We start from the raw sequence: 19,819 nt of genomic DNA, 5'->3' as shown, positions 1-19,819 counted from the left end.
ATGGGAAAAAAAATAAAAAAGCTCGATCTCTTATGTTGATGGCTAGAGACTTCATGCTCATTCCTTTGGCTAATGCAAGGGCTTACATGGGAGGTGTTGAAGGTGAGGACGGACAGCAAGGAGACTTCGATGGTGGGTATAGTTGGTGTAGAAGATAAAGGTGGTGGCATCACGAAGACAATGTTAATGAAGGGAATAGATAAGTGGTCAGATTGTGGGCCATTCCATGATTATAGCGAGAGTAGCACGGCATGTCGAGGGTTGGATGTTGATGGCTTGAGTAGGGCAGCCTATGAGGGGTCTCAATGATGCAAGTTGAGGGACAACATTGGCGGGCTCAATGGCAACTGTTCTAGGATGGTGGTGTGTCGAGGCTCAAAGACGGCAAGAGTAGAACCATCTACGGGAGGGTCAATGCAATGATGAAATGAGAGGGGCATTGAGTTGAAGATGGTTAGGTATCAGAGATTCGAGGGGTTTGATATAAATGTGGAGACTTGAGGAAATAAGATACTTTATCTATACTTAGCTGATTTTCAATTGAACCACAAACTCATGATCCGAGTACCAATCTGGTTTGGTCTAAGTTAGAGAGTTCAAAACACTGGCTTGAATCAAAATCGGATAAGGCTCAGGCTTACTGCATATTAGCCCAACCTTGCGAAACCAAATCCAATTTCTATTATATAGAATTATTTTATCCTTTTATAAAAATATATATACTTTTTACCAAAACCCTAAAATCTATTCTCATATCTTCCTCCTGTTCTCATTCTTTCTCATGCTTGTTATCTCTTCTCCTCCACCAACCCCTCTCAACGTAGCCAATCATCCTCAACTACCAATGCAACAAGCAAACCACCCTTCTCTTGATCTACTTCTCCCCTCCCTCTTCTCATGGCCATTGGAGCACCAGCTTCTCTCATCCCTCCAATCCCTTCCGCACCCTCCTGATGTAGACGTTGTAGCTGATCAGTATCTGGATTGGAAGGAAAGGATCCGAAAGGGTCGAAAATCTAGCTGACTACACTAAATCTTGTTGATTTGACACTGTTGAGCTAAAATGGCCATAACTTTCTCATCCGATATCAGAATCGCTATTATGATCTCATTCCGAAAAGCTCTTTTTGAGCTCTACGAGGCTGGCTGCTTCGCGACCACTACAAATTTTGGAGCTTCAATCATTTGACAGATCAATGGAAGCGCACAAGAGTCCTAATCTAACATAGAGTCTGGTTTTGATTTATTCTTATTTTATTTTGTTTCGAATTTCTTCTTATTGTTGAATCAGGACTTTTAATCTATAAATAAGGGCCCTTGGCCAACGTTGTAATCAGATTTTCATGGTTATTCAATAAAATTTCAGAGGAGAATTTTTTCTTTCCTTCTATCATTTTTTTTGTTTTGTACGTCTTCTTTCTCTCTGTTTCTAAACGTAGTCTTAGGCTGCGTCAGTTGGTATCAGAGCCTAGCAGATCTGTGAGCGAAGATTCTTCCATACAGTCCAGTTGGCGGGTAGTGGTCGCAAGAAGAATCAACCTGCGAATCGGGCTGTGGCAACCCATGATGAAATCACACCATGGGAATGGAATCTGATGGAGTGTGAAGATTTGAGATAGGTGATGGAGTTGACTACGCATCTTATGTAGTTGGAAATCAGGAAGGCGAGATTTGAGGTGGATCCAGAAGATCGCAGATCTGAGGAAGAGGCTTCAGATTTCGAGAACTCTTTTCACAGGGTTGCTCCCACATGCCGACGTGAAGGATGAGACAATTTGTTTGAGCATCCAACCCATTGGTTCGATTCCATCAGAGTAGATCTATCTGAATATTTGGATAGTCTGCAAATAGAGATATTCCTCGATTGGCTGGATTGGATTGAGCGTATCTTCGAGTATAAGGAGGTATCTGATGATAAAAAGATAAAATTTGTCGTCTTAAAATTGACATGTCAGGCTTCTGCAAGGTGGCAACAGCTGAAAAAAATTATGGAGTGCAAAGGCCAACTAAAAATTTAAGATTGAGAGAAGAAAAAGGTGTTGAGGAAGCAATTCCTGCCCTTCAACTATATGCAGTCCCTATATCAGCGCTTGCTGAACTTGCGATAAAGATCAAAATCTGTGGATGATTATACGGAGGAGTTTTACCAACTCATGGCTAAAAATGACCTGACGGAGAATGAAGAACAGATGGTTGTGAGGTATCTTGGTGGACTATGGCAGTAGATCCAAGATGCCTTCAGGCTTCACACCCTGTGGACAGTCAAGGAAGCCTTTCACCATGCTGTAGTTGCTGAAGAGTAGCTGCGACGTAGACCTATTCCCAGACTTGATCCTCCCCTATGAATCAGGCATCAGAAAATCAACCTCGATGCAATATGACTTCTACCCCTCCTGTTCGTGTTGCTGATACGAGGTTCCAAAAGCCACCCCAGTAGGATCCTTGACGCTACGATGCTACAATTATGGTGAAATCGGGCATGTGCGAAATGAATGCAAGAAACCTACAGGACGGCTCGGAAAGCAGCTATTGATTGAAGAAGAATCACCATCTGAGAGGATCGAGAGCCTACCTATGATGGAGGCGAGGAGGATGATTCCCTATTATTTGGGGATAGGGATGAGGCTCTGATTGTTCGAAATAGCCTGCTTGCTTCGAAGGAGGAAGAAGATTGGAGGCAAACCAATATCTTTCATACCTGCTGTACAATTGAGAAGGTCTACAAAGTCATTATTGATGGAGGGAGCTATGAGAATGTCATCTCTTAGGAGGATGTCATGAAGCTGAACCTAACCACTGAGAAGCATCCTCGACCTTACAAGCTATTCTGGTTCTGGAAGAGGAGTGAAGTGGTTGTCGACAGCCACTGTCTTGTGTCGTTTTTAATAGAGCAGAAGTATTTCGACAAAATTTGGTGCGACGTTGTTGCCATGAACGCCTGTTATCTACTCTTGGAGAGGTCGTGGTAATATGATCGTAGTGTCACGTATGATGGTCGTCGGAACACCTACACATTGTGAAAAGACAATCAGAAGATCACCCTAGCCCTGATGGAGGACCCTCCTAGATCAAACCTCAAGAACAACATCAATCTTTTGACAAAGCACTCATATTTGAAGGAAGCAGTGGAGGTCGGCTACATCTTGGCAGTGGTGGAGAAGGATGAATTGGTTGAACAAGAAATCCTATCTCAAGTGTGTCCTATCCTTCAAGAGTTTGTTGATGTTTTTTCTGAAGATCTACCTATAAGTTTGTCATCAAAAAGGGATATTCAGCACCACATCGATCTTGTTCGAGGAGCGAGCCCACCGAACAAGTTGGCATACCACGAGTCCAGTTGAACATCAAAAATTATAGCGACAAGTCCAGGAGTTGTTGGACAAAGGGTACATCAGACCAAGCATGAGTTCATGTGCAGTCCTTGCTCTGCTGGTCTTAAAGAAAGATGGTTCGTCGCATATGTGCATCGACAATAGAGCAATCAACCAGATCACCATTAAGTATCGATTTTCAATCCCAAGGTTGGATGATATGCTTGATCAACTTGCTAGAGCCAACGTCTTTTTAAAGATTGATCTGAAGAGTAGCTACCATCAATTGCGATTCCGACTTGGGGACGAATGAAAAATAGCCTTCAACATGAGGGAGGGCTTGTACGAGTGGCTAGTAATACCGTTTGGGCTTTCCAATGTACCGAGCATCTTCATGAGGTTAATGAACCACGTGCTGCAATCATACATCGATAAATTTGTCGTAGTTTATTTTAATGATATCCTTGTTTATAGCTCTACTCTAGAAGTTCACCTGCAGCATCTTAAAAAAGATCTTGGCATGCTGAGAAGGGAGAAATTATATACCAACACCAAGAAGTGCAGTTTCATGGTGAATGGCCTAACTTTTCTTAGCTTATTGTCTCTTCTGAAAGGCTGTGAGCAAATCCATCCAAGGTTCAGGCTATCCAGAATTGATCGGTGCTTCGCAACATCACTAAAGTGCAGAGCTTCGATGGATTGGCATCCTTTTACCGTAGATTCATTCGGAGATTCAGTTCCATCATGTCTCCAGTGACGGATTGCATAAGAGGGACACATTTTCAATGGACTCCTGAGGTGCAGACTGTCTTCGAAGAAATCTAAGGGAAGATTACTTCTATTGATGTCCTTCCTCTTTCAGATTTCTCCAAAATCTTCGAGGTGGAATGTGATGCATCTTCTACTGGAGTTGGGGGAGTTCTCAGCGAAGAAGGGCGGCCTGTTTGTTTCCACAATGAAAAATTATCAAGGTCCAAGCTAAATTATTCAATCTATGACGTTGAGTTTTATGCTATGGTTAGCGCACTCCGATAATGGCAGCACTACCTAGTCCAACGGGAGTTCATCCTTTACACTAACCATGAGGTCCTGAAATACATCAATAGTCAGGAGAAGCTGAGCCATAGACATGTCAAGTGAATGAATTATTTACAAGAGTTTCACTTTGTTTGAAAGCACAAATCAAGTGTTCAGAATTAGATGGCAGACACACTTAGCAGGACAACCAAGCTTTTGGATGTCCTTCGAATAGAAGTGATTGGTTTTGATGCATCGAAGAACCTCTATGCCAGTGATCCAGACTTTGCCAGTATTTTATAGAAGGTCCAGAGTAATAATCGAGTTGATTATCAGGTACAAGATGGTTTTCTATTCCGTGGAGTGCAATTCTATATCCTCGATTGTTCTTTATGGGAGAAGATTGTACTAGAGCTTCATGCAGAAGGCCATTTCGGCAGAGACAAAACCCTCACATTGATTCACAACAAATATTATTGGCCAAAGATGAAGTGTGACGTGTTCTGACATGTGCAGCGATGTTCGGTTGGCAGGTGTCAAAAGGTTCGACGACTAATGCTGGATTGTATACTCATTTACCTGTGCCTAATCATCCTTGTGAGAAGATCAATATGGATTGTGTTAGGGCTACCTATGACTCAAAGGCGATGTGATTCAGTGGTTGTGGTTGTGGTTGTGGATCGATTCTCAAAGATGGCATACTTTATAGCCTATCGCAAAATCCTAAATGCATCTAATGTTGCTCAGCTATTCTTCAAGGAGATTATGCATCTACAAGGAGTGCCCAAGATCATTACATCTGATCAAGATATAAAGTTTATGAGCCACTTCTGAAAGAGTTTATGGAAAAGGTTGGGCACAATCCTGCAATTCAGCTCAGCCTATCATCCTGAGACAGATGGTCAGATCGAGTCTATTAACAGGAGCTTGGGAAATCTATTGAGAAGCCTTGCTGGTGAATGTTCGAAGCAGTGGGATTTAGTTTTGGCACAAGCTGAATTTGCCTTCAACCGTTCGGTGAATCGAACCACAGGCTATAGGCCATTCGAGGTGGTCTACGGGTCGAACCCAAGCATTGTTTTGGACTTGATTCCAATCACTTCCGAGGGAGATCCAGTATGAAAGCTGAAAGTTGGACTGAAAAAATCCAGGCTATCCATCAGTCTGTCAAGGAGCAGATTTAAGCTAGTAATGCCAAATACAAAGAAGCTGCTAACAAGCATCATAAGATGGTAACTTTAGAAGTTGACGATTATGTATGGGCTATTCTGACCAAGAACCAATATCCTGTTGGAGAATACAACAAGCTAAGCTAGCGCAAAATTGATCCTCTCGAGATCATCAAGAAGATCAACGACAATGCTTACCAGCTGAAGCTGCCCAGTCATCTTCGAATCTCTGATGTGTTCAATGTGAAGCATCTAATCCCCTACATAGATGATTCATCAGATGAGGAGGCTTCTAACTCGAGGATGAGTTCTTTCCGGCCTAGAAAGGATGATGCAGATATCGTAGCTAATCAATACTGAATTCGAGAGACAGGATCCAAAAGGGTCAAAAATCTAACTGACTACACTAGATCATGTTGATTCGATACTGCCAAGCTAGAACGGTCATAACTTTCTCATCTGGTGTTAGAATCGCTATTATAATCTCATTCCGAAAAGCTCTTTTCGAGCTCTACGAGACTGGCGGCTTCGCCCTCACTGCAAATTTCGAAGCCCCATTCAATCATTTGACAAATCAATGAAAGCGCGCAAGAGTCCTAATCTAACATAGAGTCTAGTTTTGATTTATTCTTATTTTATTTTGTTTTGAATTTCTTTTTGTAGTTGAATCGGGACTTTTAATCTATAAATAAGGCCCCTTGGCCAACGTTGTAGTCAGATTTTCGCGGTTATTCAATAAAATTCTAAAGAAGAGAGTTTCTTCTCTTTTGTCGTTTTTCTTTTGTTTCGTGCATTTTCTCTCTCTTTCCTTCGAAACATGGCCCTAGGCTGCGTCACCTCCCCTACCTCCATCCTAGTTGCTGGAGCAACACCCCTTGGCCTCGCCAATCCATCTAGTCACTCTTCCTTTCTGTCACCTCCCACCTAACTGCGGGAGTCACTACTTCGGCATTTGGCTCAAGTTGGACTAGGCATGAGTTAGGTCGAGCTAAGCTCATTTTGTTGAACTTCATCAGGCCTGATCAAGTCATAATTGTGCCCTTTTTTTTGCTAGTGGGCTAGGTTCGAGCTACGATTTCTGGGCTTGAGATCAAAGCGATCCAAGTTTAAGCCTACTATTTTGATGTTACTATAAAGCATTGGCCCAACATCCGAATTTAGTTTGAACCTAGAAATACTTAAGTCTTATCTTAGCCACTCTCTTGAGGTGTATTTTTTTATTTTTTTTCAAAACAATGGGACCTGGCTATGTATCGATTGATACCAGCAAACCTAGCTAGCATGCTGGCTTGTCCCAACTAATACCTTTCAAGATGGTCGGCCTCCTAGTCCACACCCAAACTAGTGCCTCACACCCATGCTACAAATCATTTACTCTATGGAATTGGTGGGACGTGCTAGTATTCTTAGGTTCTTAATCCTTGATCATCTCTATTGCAACCTTTTGATACCAGTGTGCATTTTATGGCTCATCTTTTGGATCCATCCAACAAATTCATAAACAAAATAATATTTGTCCCATCAATATTATTGATTCTATAAATGTTATTTTAACCTTGCTTCCTTTACAAAAGCATGTCCTATGAAATGAGAACATTCATATCAGTTCTCACAATCATTGTGGTTTTTGATGTCATGTTATCTAACCTCTCCCTAGGCCATCTTTGGACTACATTACATTTTAAGACCATGATGAAAGTCTGGTTTGGAGCTAAAATTTTATAATTTTTTAATGACATTCAAGATTTGCTATCTCGATACTGGACCCTATGTTGGTACCATACTAGTATAGTGTCGGTACTCCCCATATGGGGGTTGGTTCAACATAAGATGGTATGCTCCTGTGCCAAGTCTCCATTTGGTACCGATACCATACAGTATGCACAATACAAGGCGATACTACTATATGCCAGCATGGTGAACCTTGATGCCATTTGTAAACATTTTGTTTTAATACGATTCAGCATATCTCATCATGGGCCACCAAGCTTGAAATTTTGGTATGCCTCGATCTTCATTTTGTAATATTTGCCACTGTTGTTGTGTCTTTTAGTAAGTATGGGCATCAAATTGCCCCCATACATTTATCTAGATATTTGATAAATTTTTTTCAATATCATTTTTTCTTAACCATGGAGAGAGGAGCATCTAGATAGGAGAAGCCACTGTATTAGTTTGTGAGTTATTACTTGGGAATTTGTGTTTGATTGGTCTGGTTCACCGTCTTATTTATTTGCTCTTCTTCCTTTCAGTAAGCATGAAGCTATAACGTGATACTGAAAGTTTGCTAAGAGTCAATTAGGAGGGTTTGATCTGCATCTAAGAGCATGAAGTTTGTTTGCTGCCAAAGTTCATGTGCCAGCTTTTCTGTCAGTAAAATTAGCCAATCCATCAAGCTATTTAGAACTAGCTTCTATTCTACACAGAATGTCCTTGATAATATCATTCTGCATGGTAGATCTCCTCATCCATGCTTGCTTTGCATGATTGACATGTTTTCCAGTCTTTATGAGATCTGTTCTGCTTATTGGCCATTTTTTATGTCATCTTTGGCTTCATGTAGCTTGACGAGTCTTTTCCATCTATCTTGTCTCAGGCTTATGAGAGTCTTACCGATGGCCTTGGTAGGACTGCCTCTGCTTTACTTGGGACTCCTCTAAAGACCTACCAGCGTGGTGCTGGTGCTGGATCAGCTCTGGGCACTGCTTTGCGAGCAGCTCCTGCTGCTGCTGTAGCTCCTGTCTCTGCTTCTGCTCGTGCAGTGCACTGTGCACTTCTTGGACTTAGAAACAGGTAATTTCTTCACATGAATTGCTTAAGTGGAAATATTTGTTAAGTTAATTTATACACCTTGTGCAAGTACACATTATGTCATGATCCAGGCAAGTTCATAAGTTCAGTAGGAGGACCATTTCCACTCTATGAACATGACCCACAAAATACTCCAGCCATTGTTCTGCCTGTCAGATGAGATCTACTTTACATGGATGCTGGTACATTTGTCAATGTTTGGTACTAGATTGATTAATATCCACAAAGTAGAAGAGTATCAAGTATATAGCTCTTTGCAAAATATAGGTGCTTGAAGGATTTTATTTCTTCAAACAAATAAGTAGAAAACTGGAATACAATTATTTAGGACTTGTTTGGTTCACGCAAAAAACTTTTATTCTTAGGAACTTACTTTTCAGAAAGTTATTTCCTAAAAATATAGTTTTGATATGTTTGGTTGATAATAGAAAAGTAGCTTATTATAGTGGTTTATATTTGATTGAGCATCTAATTTTCTAAAAAAATTATAAAAAATATCTATTATACTCTTAATGGATATAAGATCATATCTTTTTTGCTCCTAAACTCTGTATAAATATTAATATAGTATATTTATATTAATATAAATATAATATTAATATAATGTAATATAATATAACATTAGATCACAATAATTTATTATATTACTACAACCTTAATATATATGTATTGATATGATATTAATATTTTTAAATAACAAATTTATTAACATAATATTAATATAAATATTAGCATATTATTAATATAATATTATATTAATATTTATAAGGATGATATTAGAAGGATATTTTTGGAAAGAAAAAAAGGCTACCAATTTCTATCCTATGGAAAGTTTACACTTCCTATGAAGGACTCGGTTGACGAAAAGTGGAGGGGGGAGAGACAGTTCTTGGGAAGTGGAAAAGGGACCTCTTGTTTGGTTGGAGTTTTAAGAGGAGAAAGAGTAAAAAAAGTTCTTTCCATAGAAAGTCACTTCTCATATTTCATGGGAAGTGGAAACCCATAGGGGAGGTTGGTTTTGGCACTTTCCATGAGATGAGAATTGATGGTATTTTTTTTTTTTCGAAATATTCTTTTAAGATCAATAGCTAAGATTTTGTAAAATATCAATGGATGGTTAGAATAAAATACTGAATAGTAATATAATATTATATGAGTATTATCCTAATATTTATATGAATATAATATTAATATTAATATAATAATATTTATTATATTTTAATATTATTTTAATATTTACACTAATACAATATGTTTATTAATATTAATATTTATATTAATATAATATTAATATATATTAGTACTGTATTGTCATAATAAATTATTATGGTCTATTGTTATATTATAATATATTTATATTATATTTATATTAATATTTAATATAAATATAATATTTATATTTATATAAAATTTAGGAGCAAAAATATATGGTCTTATATCTACTAAGGATATAATAGGTATTTTACATAATTTTTTCAAAAAAATGGGTGCTCAACCAAACATAAGCTATTCTGCAATAAATCACTTTTCCATAATCAACCAAATATACTAAAATTTTATTTTCAGGAAATAACTTTGCACGAAGTAACTTCTTAGAAATTTATTTTTTGGGAAGAAAAATTCTTCCTGCGAACCAAACGAGTCCAAAATATAGGAAGTGTCTTCTCGTGGGAAGAGCTTTTTACATTCTCTCTTCTCTTAAAATTCCAACTAAACAGAGAGACTTTCCTCCACTTTTCAGGAATTGCCACTTCCCACGAACCAAACGAGTCCTTGGTGAGACTGAAGTCTTTGGTGTCTGATATGGACAATTAGAATCCTTATTGTCATGTTTCTTGCTAGGTTTAGCAATCTGGTACCAAAGCAACATAGATTAAGATACTTTTTGAATTGTAATTGATAATATAATGATCATATGGGAATGGGTGACTAACTGGACAGCAAATACTCTGGGCACTACTCTATTTGCCCTTTTTTTTAAGGATGACGATCTTTCACAAATTGTGTTGGTGCACGGAGCTTTCAGTGCTAGTGAAGTAGACAATTTTTTAACTTTTGTTTCTTTTACTTAGGAATATTGGCATTACTAGACTACCCAGCCACTTGATGCTCTTTCTAACTATTATGTTTTGATCTGCAGCCTTGATCCAGAGCATAAAAAAGAATCTATGGAGAAATATTTAGGATCTTCTTGATCATAGGATTACAAGAAGAAATAGTACAGCATTATAGGTGGTTGCGTGTACATCCCATGCATAGCCATATTCTTCATCCTTGTGACTCAAGCAGAACTCATTTGGTTTACGAGTTGGATATCTTCTCACCCAGATTCAGGTTACAGCCGCCTGTGGAATGTAAGTCCGTATCTTGTAAGAATTAGGTGAGCTTGACTATATAATGGCCATACGTTCTTCAAATATTTATTGTTTTTCTCTGGATGATGCAGGTGTATAGCAATTTGAACAGATATTCTTTATGGGACAGAATGACAGCAACCCTGTACAACATGTAAATAACTATATGATCTTGTCAGCATTCAGTTATATAATTGTGATATGCCTCTTACAATTTGTATTTACAGTTTTACACCACATCAATTGTAATATTTTTGACTCTTCAATTGTTTGAAAAGGGAAATTTTCTTCTGATGAACTTTTTTAGGCAACCTCAGAAGCAACTAGGCTAGATTGAAGAAACATGCAACTTTCTAGTGGTGACTGCAGTGATTGGTCAAGCTGTCATTCCTGCTAGTAGTTATAGGCACCTGAGATGCAGTTTTATGCATGGAAAATGCTATGTGAGAGATGACGTACAATATGTGATTACTAGTTTTTGATGAATCAGCGAGGGCAAAATAAGCACTTTTCCCTGATAACAACCCCACCCTCTGTCAATTGCTCAAAATACTGGCTTTGCAGAACTGTGCATTCATATATAAGAAGACTTGATAGCTAACAGTATCGAGCATTTTCTTAAAATTTGCTATTTATCAGGTTCTTGTATACAACGTACCCAGTATCACCTTTCTCAAACGTTGAAGGGATGGCAATGTTGCCCCGGTTTATACTTCTTATTGTGCTTTTCCCCCTGGGCAATTTTGTCAGCCACTTTATCCGCCTCTGTGCAGACGAGCTTTTCTCCGCACTTGAAAAATTAATTGATGATCTCGTATTTCTCGAGGCAAGTGGTTAACGGCCACTTCATTTGGGATGGAAATGGCCAATGGGATTTTAACAAGAATCATGTGGGGCAGGCCGCATTTCTCTCCGTATCAATCTTAAAAAATAAATTAAAAAATTAAAAAATTTTATATTAATAAAATTATTACTAATTAAATAAATAATATTTTTTTATTTTCAATATATATATTTTAATAATATATATTACATAATTATATAATACATACTAAATAAATTAATCATCAAACAAGTGAATATATATTTATAAATAAATTAATATATAATTTTTAAAATATAAAATTTATTAATATACAGTACATAGTCAGGTGATACATACTATAAGCTTTTTGATATATATCTAGCAATGATTTAATATTCATCTATAAATAAATTGATATATAATTTTATCAAATTTAGTATACATCAGTACATAATATATGGTTAGTTAATACATACATAATCAAGTATTCATCCGATGTCTCAATATACATCTTTAAATAAAATGATACATAATTTTTAGAACATAGTATTCATTAGTACATAGTATATGATCGTATAATATATGGCTTATTAATATATACTATAAGCTTTTCTGATACATACCTAGCAACAACCCCATATGTACCTACAGATAAATTGATACATAGTTTATTGAACTTAGTATTCATCAGTACAGAGTATATGGTCAGTCGATGCACATCTAACAAAATATTTATCCAACGTCCAAATATATATCTTTAGGTAAAATGATACACAATTTTTATGAACTTTTAGATGCAAAGATCTTAGAAAAGAAGAATTTGGAAGAGAAAAAAAAAGACTTGAGAAAGAGCTCATGGATAGGTCATAGGAGAGATCGCGCATGGGGTTTAGAAGAGGAGAAAGAGACATGGGAGGAAGGTCTTATGGATGAGAGAAATGATTTGATAAGAAAAATAATGGATGGAGAGACTTAATAAGAAAGAAAGAGGATATTGAAGGATTTTTTTAAATATATATTTTATTTTTTTTATTATTTTAATTATGAAATTAATGGACTCTGTTAGTGGAAGAAATTCAATTTCTATTTGATTTTTATTTTTTTTTTTTAAATGCGAAAAAAAAATATTGCATAAAATTAAGCCCGCCCCATATGATAGTCTACAGTGCCCACCCTACATTATTTTTGTTCAATGGATTTGCCCTCTCACAAATATGCGAACCCTGCAAAGTAAATGGGCATGATGCAGTTAATCCACTTTCTGGTCTTCATAAGGTCTCATAGAAGATGCTCGATCTCTCGCTAGTGTCTCCTCCTGAACCACATCCTTGGACCATGGGCTCCCACGCAGCCTCGCATCATGCGAAAAGAATGAGAAGATTTTTAAAAGAAAGTTTTGTTAACATTTTTCGACCAAAAAGGGGTATAAAGGGATATTTATTGGTTTTATGGGAAACTCATGGGATCACATGGGTAGTTATGAAGTGATTCATTCTAACAGTGCGTACCCTACCCAACTCAATTGAGCAAGGAGCTAGTAGTATGTTTTATGCTTAGCAAAACATGACATACAGAATCCACATGAATGTTGCAATTATTTTTTTATCATGTATTCTTAATTTAATATATAAATTTCTCAAAAGGTCAGGGTAGGGTTGCAATTGGATAACGGATTACCCACTTTTGATCTAGAAACAGTATGAAATTAATTCGATCAACCTGAACTATATTCGCTTGGGTTAGGCTTGGATTTGACTTTTTGATTTACAGATTGAATTTAGATTGTGCCCATGCCGGATCCCACCAGACCAGCTTGCAACCCAGTGTGTGTGCGCGCGCGCGAGAGAGAGAGATGGTTGAGATTTGATTATTTTTTGGCTATGTGGCGACAGAAAATTTATAAAAAACTATTTTTAATCATATCTGACTTTCGTATTACGTCTCTGAGAAAATGATTTAATTAAAAAGAGATTTTTCCAATAATTATCTTTTTATGTCATGATTAAAGCGCAAGTTGATGCTACATGTTGTCTTTTTTAAGGCATGTAGTGTGGGATTTTTTTTTCAAAAAATAAATCTTTAAAATTTTATACTGACATTAAATATAAAATTATATTTTAAAAAAAAAAATGATATCATACTTCCGCCTTCACATCCTTATAACATCAAGAAACCTTAGGATAGGCGATCTAACATTGGATGCATGCTTAAAAGGAGAGCTGTAAATGGGTTAAAGATCTAATCTATTGATGGAGCCTTGACAAATCTATCTTTTGAGGAGTAATTCTTTGTCCGCTGCATTCAATAGAAAAAAAATACACGGTTTCATCGGATTGAACCACGTAGTGCAATTAATAAACGGTAGGTATTTAATGCAATTCATTTTTTTTTAATTCTTTCTGACCAAAATTTTATTTTCTATTGAATGCTATATTTTATAGGATGCACAGGATATCATACTATTATTATGACATCTTATTATTTTTTATGATATTTCATTAATTATTTATATAATATAAAAAAATATAATAAAATGTAACGAGATTTTATATAGTTATTATATCATCTTGTTATTTTTTTATGACATTCTGATAGTTGTTTATAGGATACAACAGCATGTCATATCATTATTATGATGTCCTATTATTTTTTATGATATTTTAAAAATTATTTATAAAAATATAAAATGTAATAGGATGTCATACCATTATTATGACATCATATTATTTTTTATGACATTCCAATAATTATTTATACAATACAATAGAATGTTATATCATTATTATGACGTTATGTTATTATCAACGACATGCTATCCAAATATGAATAAAATAAAATAAAAAAAATATTTTTATCAAAAAAATTTGAAAAAAAATTGAGTTGTATTAAATATAAATTTTTTTTATTAATTATAATATATGACCTAATTAAATGAAGTGATGTATTTTTATTTTTTTTTCTATCCGAGGGCGGTGGACAAAAAATTTTTCATCTTTTGAGACCCCGGAAGAGTCAGCATAAAACAGTGCTAAAACGTTTTATGTATTTTGGAGTTTTATGTATTTCGACTCTTTACGGCCTTCATAAAAGTTTTATATCAAAAATAATAATAAAAAGTTTAGATTTGGAGTTAACAGGCGGCCGACTGGAGGCCGACCAACGGTGCTAAAACGAGAGCTGGAAGAGTCAGCAGCCGAGAGCCGAAACGACAAAACGGTCCTTTTTTTTAAGAAAGTCCTGCCAACCAACTCCCACAGCGGTTGGCTGGTTGCGTTTTAAAATAAAACATCACTTTCTTTATTGGTTTGAAAATATATATCCAACAAAACTACAATCTCGGCAGTAGGAACCTGTCCCACCTAATGACGATGAGACCTCGGAGATTTCTGGAGAGCCTCGTCAGGCCCTGGTTGCATCGTGAAGACAGAGGTAGATGATTTTAGAGATCTCATCTCATTTAATTAATTACCTCCAATTTGGATATATAGTTTTTGATTTGGATCGAGAATTATAAAACAGTGGGGAAAGAGGAGGAGAACTTGGAGGCGATCGCCGCGCAGGAGCAGAAGGTGTTCGAGTACGACACGCTGGTGGCCGCCACCCATAATTTCCACCCCAAGCAGAAGCTCGGGGAGGGCGGATTCGGGCCGGTTTTCAAGGTAATTCGAAGGTGTGTGATGACGGCAATGTGTTCGATAGAAGAACTAATTGTGAATTAGAATCGGGTGGGAATTGGTTTGCAGGGACAATTGGAGGACGGGCGGGAGGTGGCGGTGAAGAGGCTGAGGAGGGGGTCGACTCAGGGGGGGAAGGAGTTCACGAACGAGGCGATGCTGCTCTCGTGGGTGCACCATAAGAACGTCGTCAACCTCTACGGCTACTGCGCCCACGCCGACGACAAGCTCCTGGTCTACGAGTACGTCCCCAACGAGAGCCTCGACAAGCTCCTCTTCTCTCCCCGTAAGTTCCTTTCCTTCCTTCCTCCTTTCCCAAGGCTCCACCAAATTTAATGACGTTGCGTATGCGTGTGGCAGGAGGAGGAGATGATCCGGAGGTTGGCCGGAAAGGGGCAGAGCTTATGGACTGGAAGCGGCGGTACGAGGTGATGTTGGGGGTGGCGCGGGGGCTGCTGTACCTGCACGAGGGCGCGCACACTCCCATCATCCACCGGGACATCAAGGCCAGCAACATCCTTCTCGACAAGCGGTGGGCTCCCAAGATCGCCGACTTCGGCATGACCCGCCTCTTCCCGGAGGACCGCACCCGCGTTGCCAGCACCAACGGCTACATGGCCCCCGAGTACGTCATGCATGGCTCCCTCTCCACCAAGGCCGACGTCTTCAGCTTCGGTGTCCTCGTCCTCGAGATCATCTCCGGCCAGCAGAATTCCTCCTTCACCCCCAACCCCGAAGCTGAGAGCCTCCTCGAATGGGTACGTGAAGCTCTCTCTCTTTGGTGTTTCCTTTCTACCCTCTTTAGCTCAAATTAGCTGCCGTGGAGATTTGGATTTAAAGTATATTATTTTATCGACGTTATAAGTTTTTTCTTTTTCCTTTCTCAGAAAATATTTAAACTGGTTGAAACTTCCAAGGGTTGGAACCTTCCAAATTTCCAGGCAAGGATAATATTCGGGCTATGATTAGTTGAGGTCTCTAATGTTTATCCTTGGAGTAGGAAACGTTGGAAATGTACATACAAATCCTATAATTTCGTATAAATTTGTTCTTTTTTAAGAAAATATGACGATCAATCAGGTATTTACAATTTCTATACATGTTCAAAGGTACACATGAGTCATCTATAACAAAAATGTTAGAATAAATGTGTAAGTGTATTAAAAAGAAGTATCTGTTAAATACTTTGAAATTTATCATATAAATAGATACATTACAAAGGTTAAAGGGACTTTCCATAAAAAGCACTACATTACTGGTCGTGAGCTTGGCTGAGAAAGATGCAGGGCTGACATTAGGTCGACAGCAGGTCATACAAAAATGTCAAACTATGGAATGGATCCAAACTTTCTTGATGAATGAGGATCCTTAAAGCAAAACCCAAATAGTTTGGGTAAGGCTGAATGGTTATAGTTATGTTTTATATGTTGATAGATTGTCAGCCACCTAACCAACATCCCTATGCTGCATGGTTTGAGCAGCTCAATGATTTGGGTACTTGATCTAGTTGCCTACCTATGCTGAATTAGGTTTTCATCCCTATAGATATCGTCATGTTTTATACTATGTCGCAACAAGTCCTTACTTCCAACAGGTTGTGTGCGGTGCATCCATGTTCTTGTATTAATGGAGACATGGAAGCTCTAATACTAAAATTTGGGAAGGAATGTCGTATATGAGTTATCACAAATTTTGGCCACCATAAGTTTTTTTCAATAAAAGAAAGGAGAGTTAGCCCAAACGCATGATGGATTTATTGCAATTTTGTGTTTGAAAGGGGAAAAACACCCGTTTACTCTGGATGTCCTCTATCAGTGGATAGTATTATTGAAAAGAAGGTTTATATTTAATAATGAAATTTAGTTGTTCCATATCCAAACATCTTATTTTGCTCTTCTCTTGATCTTCCTCAAAATCAACAACTTCCTCCTGCAAAATCTAGGATCAAATAATCTGTTTGCAAAGACGATATTGTATTTTGACCACACAATTCTCTGATGTATACTTTTGTTGTCCATCAACTCTTTCTGATGGAAACTGATCGATGACTAAAACCCAGAAAAAGGGCGACATTTTTATTAGTAAGAGTGTACTTGCTTTACACCTGAGTTGATTGGAAAAGTTTGATGGCAGCAACCAACCCAATTGCCATGAGGCTATCCATCCAAACTCGATTCAACATTCGCAGGAATTGGTCTAATAATCCAATGGAAACTTCAACAGACAACAAACAACATGTATGTATCAAAATTCTTGCTTAACAATGTGAATTCTTGGGTATTTGTGTCCAAATTTCTATCACCTTCCGTCTTTTGTGGCTTTTATTGATGTATTGATATTGTAGCCTCTACCTTATGTTTTATGTCGTACGTTGGCACAATCTCAGGCTTGGAAGCTCTACAAGAAGGGGCAGAGTCTGGAGATGATGGATCCTGCCCTGAGATCCACGGCAGTTCGAGAGCAAGTTGCAATGTGTGTGCACATAGGACTCCTTTGCACTCAGTCTGACCCCGCGCTGAGGCCAGACATGAAGCGGGTGGTGGTGATTCTGTCCAAAATGCCAAGCACATTAGAGGAGCCCATCAGGCCTGGCATCCCTGGGACCAGATACCGGATGAGAGCTTATGGACCCCAAGGTTCCAACTACGCCATGTGTGAGTCCTCATCAAGCACGATCGATGCCTCCACTTCCAAAGCAAATAAGGAGGCGGTCACCTCGACTACCACCACCAATGCAAGCACCCAGATGCCACCTTTATATCAAGATCAACACTCTATCCAACACTAGCATTATTCTTTTTATTATTATTATTGTTCTTTCTTGTGTTATATCAGTAGGTGGTAGTTTTATTTAGTTATTTAGCTCTGCATGTAAGTTTTTTATAGGGATTGCTTGGTTTTAAGTCTAGTTGAACTTCTTTTTTGGTCAAGTTGGTCCAGGCTTGAGTTAGGTCAAGCTAAGCCGGTTTAGTTGAACTTCGTTGGGCCTGATTGAGTTAGGTTTCGGCCTTCTTTTTCGCTACTGGGCTAGGTTCGAACTATAATATGTGGTCCCAAAAACAAACAAGTCCAAGTTCGAGCCTGCTATTTTGATGTTGCTATGAAGCATCAGGCCGACCTCCAATTCTAGCTTGGCGCTAGAAATACTCAAGTCTATCTTTCCACTCTCTTGAGAAGAGAGAGCAAGGGGCAAGGAATTCCTTTTTTTTATGTTCAAAACAGTGGACTCGATGGATGCTAGCAAACCTAGCTAGCATATTGGCTTGTCCCAACTAGTACCTGTCTAAAGGGCCGACCTCCTAGTCCATGCCTGAATCGGTGCCTCACACCCACGCTACAAATCATTTACTAGTATGGAATGGTGTCATTCTGGTGCGATGTGCCTGTATTCTCGAGTTTCTAATCCTTAATCATCTCTATTGCAGCTTTTTGATAGCAGTGTGCTTTTCGTGGCCCCTCTTTTTGATCCATCCAACAAATTCATAAATAAAAAAACTTTTGTCCGATCAATGTAATCTTGATTCTGTGAATGTTATTTTACTTTTGGTTCCTTTGCAAAAGCATATCCTATGAAATGAGAACATTCATATCAGTTCTCACAATCAATAGTTTTCGATGTCCTATGATATCTAACCTTTCCCCAGCCCATCTCTGGACTACATGAAATTCTAAGCCACGATGAGTGTTTGGTTTACAACTAAAATTCCGGAATTCTACCATGCTGTTCAAGATTTGTTGTTGCAATATCGAGCCCTATATCGATACCAAAGCTGGTATAGTATCCATACTCCCCATATGGGGGTTGGTTTGGCATACCAAGATGGTGTGATCCCATATTGGGCCTCTATTCAGTATTGGTATCATATGGTACACACGGTACAAGATGATAGTATATTCTGATATGGTGAACCTTGATGCCATTTATAAATATCTTATTTTTAATAGGATTCAACATATCTCATCATGGGCTACTAAGCTGCAAATTTTGGTATGCCTCAATTTTCATTTTGTAGTTTTTGCCTTTGCACTCCTATGTCTTTTAGTAAATATAGACATCAAATTGCCTCACATATTTATCTAGATATCTTATAAAAGTTTGAAAAAAATATATTTTTATACAATGAAGTTTAAGGGTATTAGCCATCTAGTCATACAAATTTTAGTTGTATCAATTTGGACAATAAAATAGTAAAATCGAGCCAAATCAGAAAAATTAATAGACAAAGCTCAACACCATGGCAAATTAATACCCATATCTATCACGTGATTCTACGTAGCCTGTAAGTAATCTAACATGGCAAAATAAGAAGTAAAATACTACTGACATGGTATCTTATGATGTTAGGGTCAACGTCCGAAAAGGGATGCACACCTCCGACATCTCCACCTCACCTTCCTCCTATTTTCCCCATACGTTAGGGCTCAATCAGTACCATGGGCGCTTGACTAGCCAAGCAAATGCTTAGAGAGGGAGGGACATGGCTTTTCCTCGATTTCTCACCCTCTCCACTCAGAAGCCACTGCCAAATGCCCACGGCTAGCTCTCCCTTTTCCCTCTTACTCTCTTTTTATCCTCACCATTGAGCTCACCATGACTCCCCTCCCTCCAAGGCCTCGCGGTGCTATCCTTGCACATGCTTTGGGGCCTATGCTAGATGGCACGTTAATATTAGAGTCC

At 38.1% G+C, this 19,819-nt stretch overlaps 2 protein-coding genes across 2 annotated transcripts in view; both read left to right on the top strand.

The window, feature by feature from the left end:
- Nucleotides 1-10,928, top strand: part of LOC105053226 (autophagy-related protein 2) — a 39,682-nt gene extending 28,754 nt beyond the window's left edge. Inside the window, 3 exon segments of the mRNA XM_010934319.3 lie at nt 8,094-8,290; nt 10,449-10,662; nt 10,755-10,928. Coding sequence (XP_010932621.2) covers nt 8,094-8,290; nt 10,449-10,503 — 252 coding nt within the window. The 3' untranslated portion in view covers nt 10,504-10,662; nt 10,755-10,928.
- A 3,849-nt stretch (nt 10,929-14,777) lies between these two features.
- LOC105053228 (cysteine-rich receptor-like protein kinase 43) lies at nt 14,778-18,228 on the top strand. The gene is made up of 5 exons (XM_010934322.4): nt 14,778-14,896; nt 14,987-15,126; nt 15,211-15,427; nt 15,502-15,899; nt 17,528-18,228. The coding sequence occupies exons 1-5, from the start codon at nt 14,830-14,832 to the stop codon at nt 17,927-17,929; spliced, it is 1,224 nt and encodes a 407-aa protein (XP_010932624.2). The 5' UTR covers nt 14,778-14,829; the 3' UTR covers nt 17,930-18,228.
- Nucleotides 18,229-19,819: the final 1,591 nt, after the last annotated feature.

This window comes from Elaeis guineensis, chromosome 10, assembly GCF_000442705.2.
Source record: "Elaeis guineensis isolate ETL-2024a chromosome 10, EG11, whole genome shotgun sequence".
NCBI lineage: Eukaryota > Viridiplantae > Streptophyta > Magnoliopsida > Arecales > Arecaceae > Elaeis > Elaeis guineensis.
Note: the sequence above shows the minus strand (reverse complement) of the source record. Positions and strands in the feature narration are given on the sequence as shown.

Bases quoted from the DNA above. Each gene is read 5' to 3' on its own strand.
- LOC105053228 (XM_010934322.4), top strand. From the start codon at position 14,830: ATGACGATGAGACCTCGGAGATTTCTGGAGAGCCTCGTCAGGCCCTGG. The intron at 15,127-15,210 runs GTAATTCGAAGG...ATTGGTTTGCAG, and splicing joins GATTCGGGCCGGTTTTCAAG to GGACAATTGGAGGACGGGCG. The intron at 15,428-15,501 runs GTAAGTTCCTTT...TGCGTGTGGCAG, and splicing joins CAAGCTCCTCTTCTCTCCCC to GAGGAGGAGATGATCCGGAG.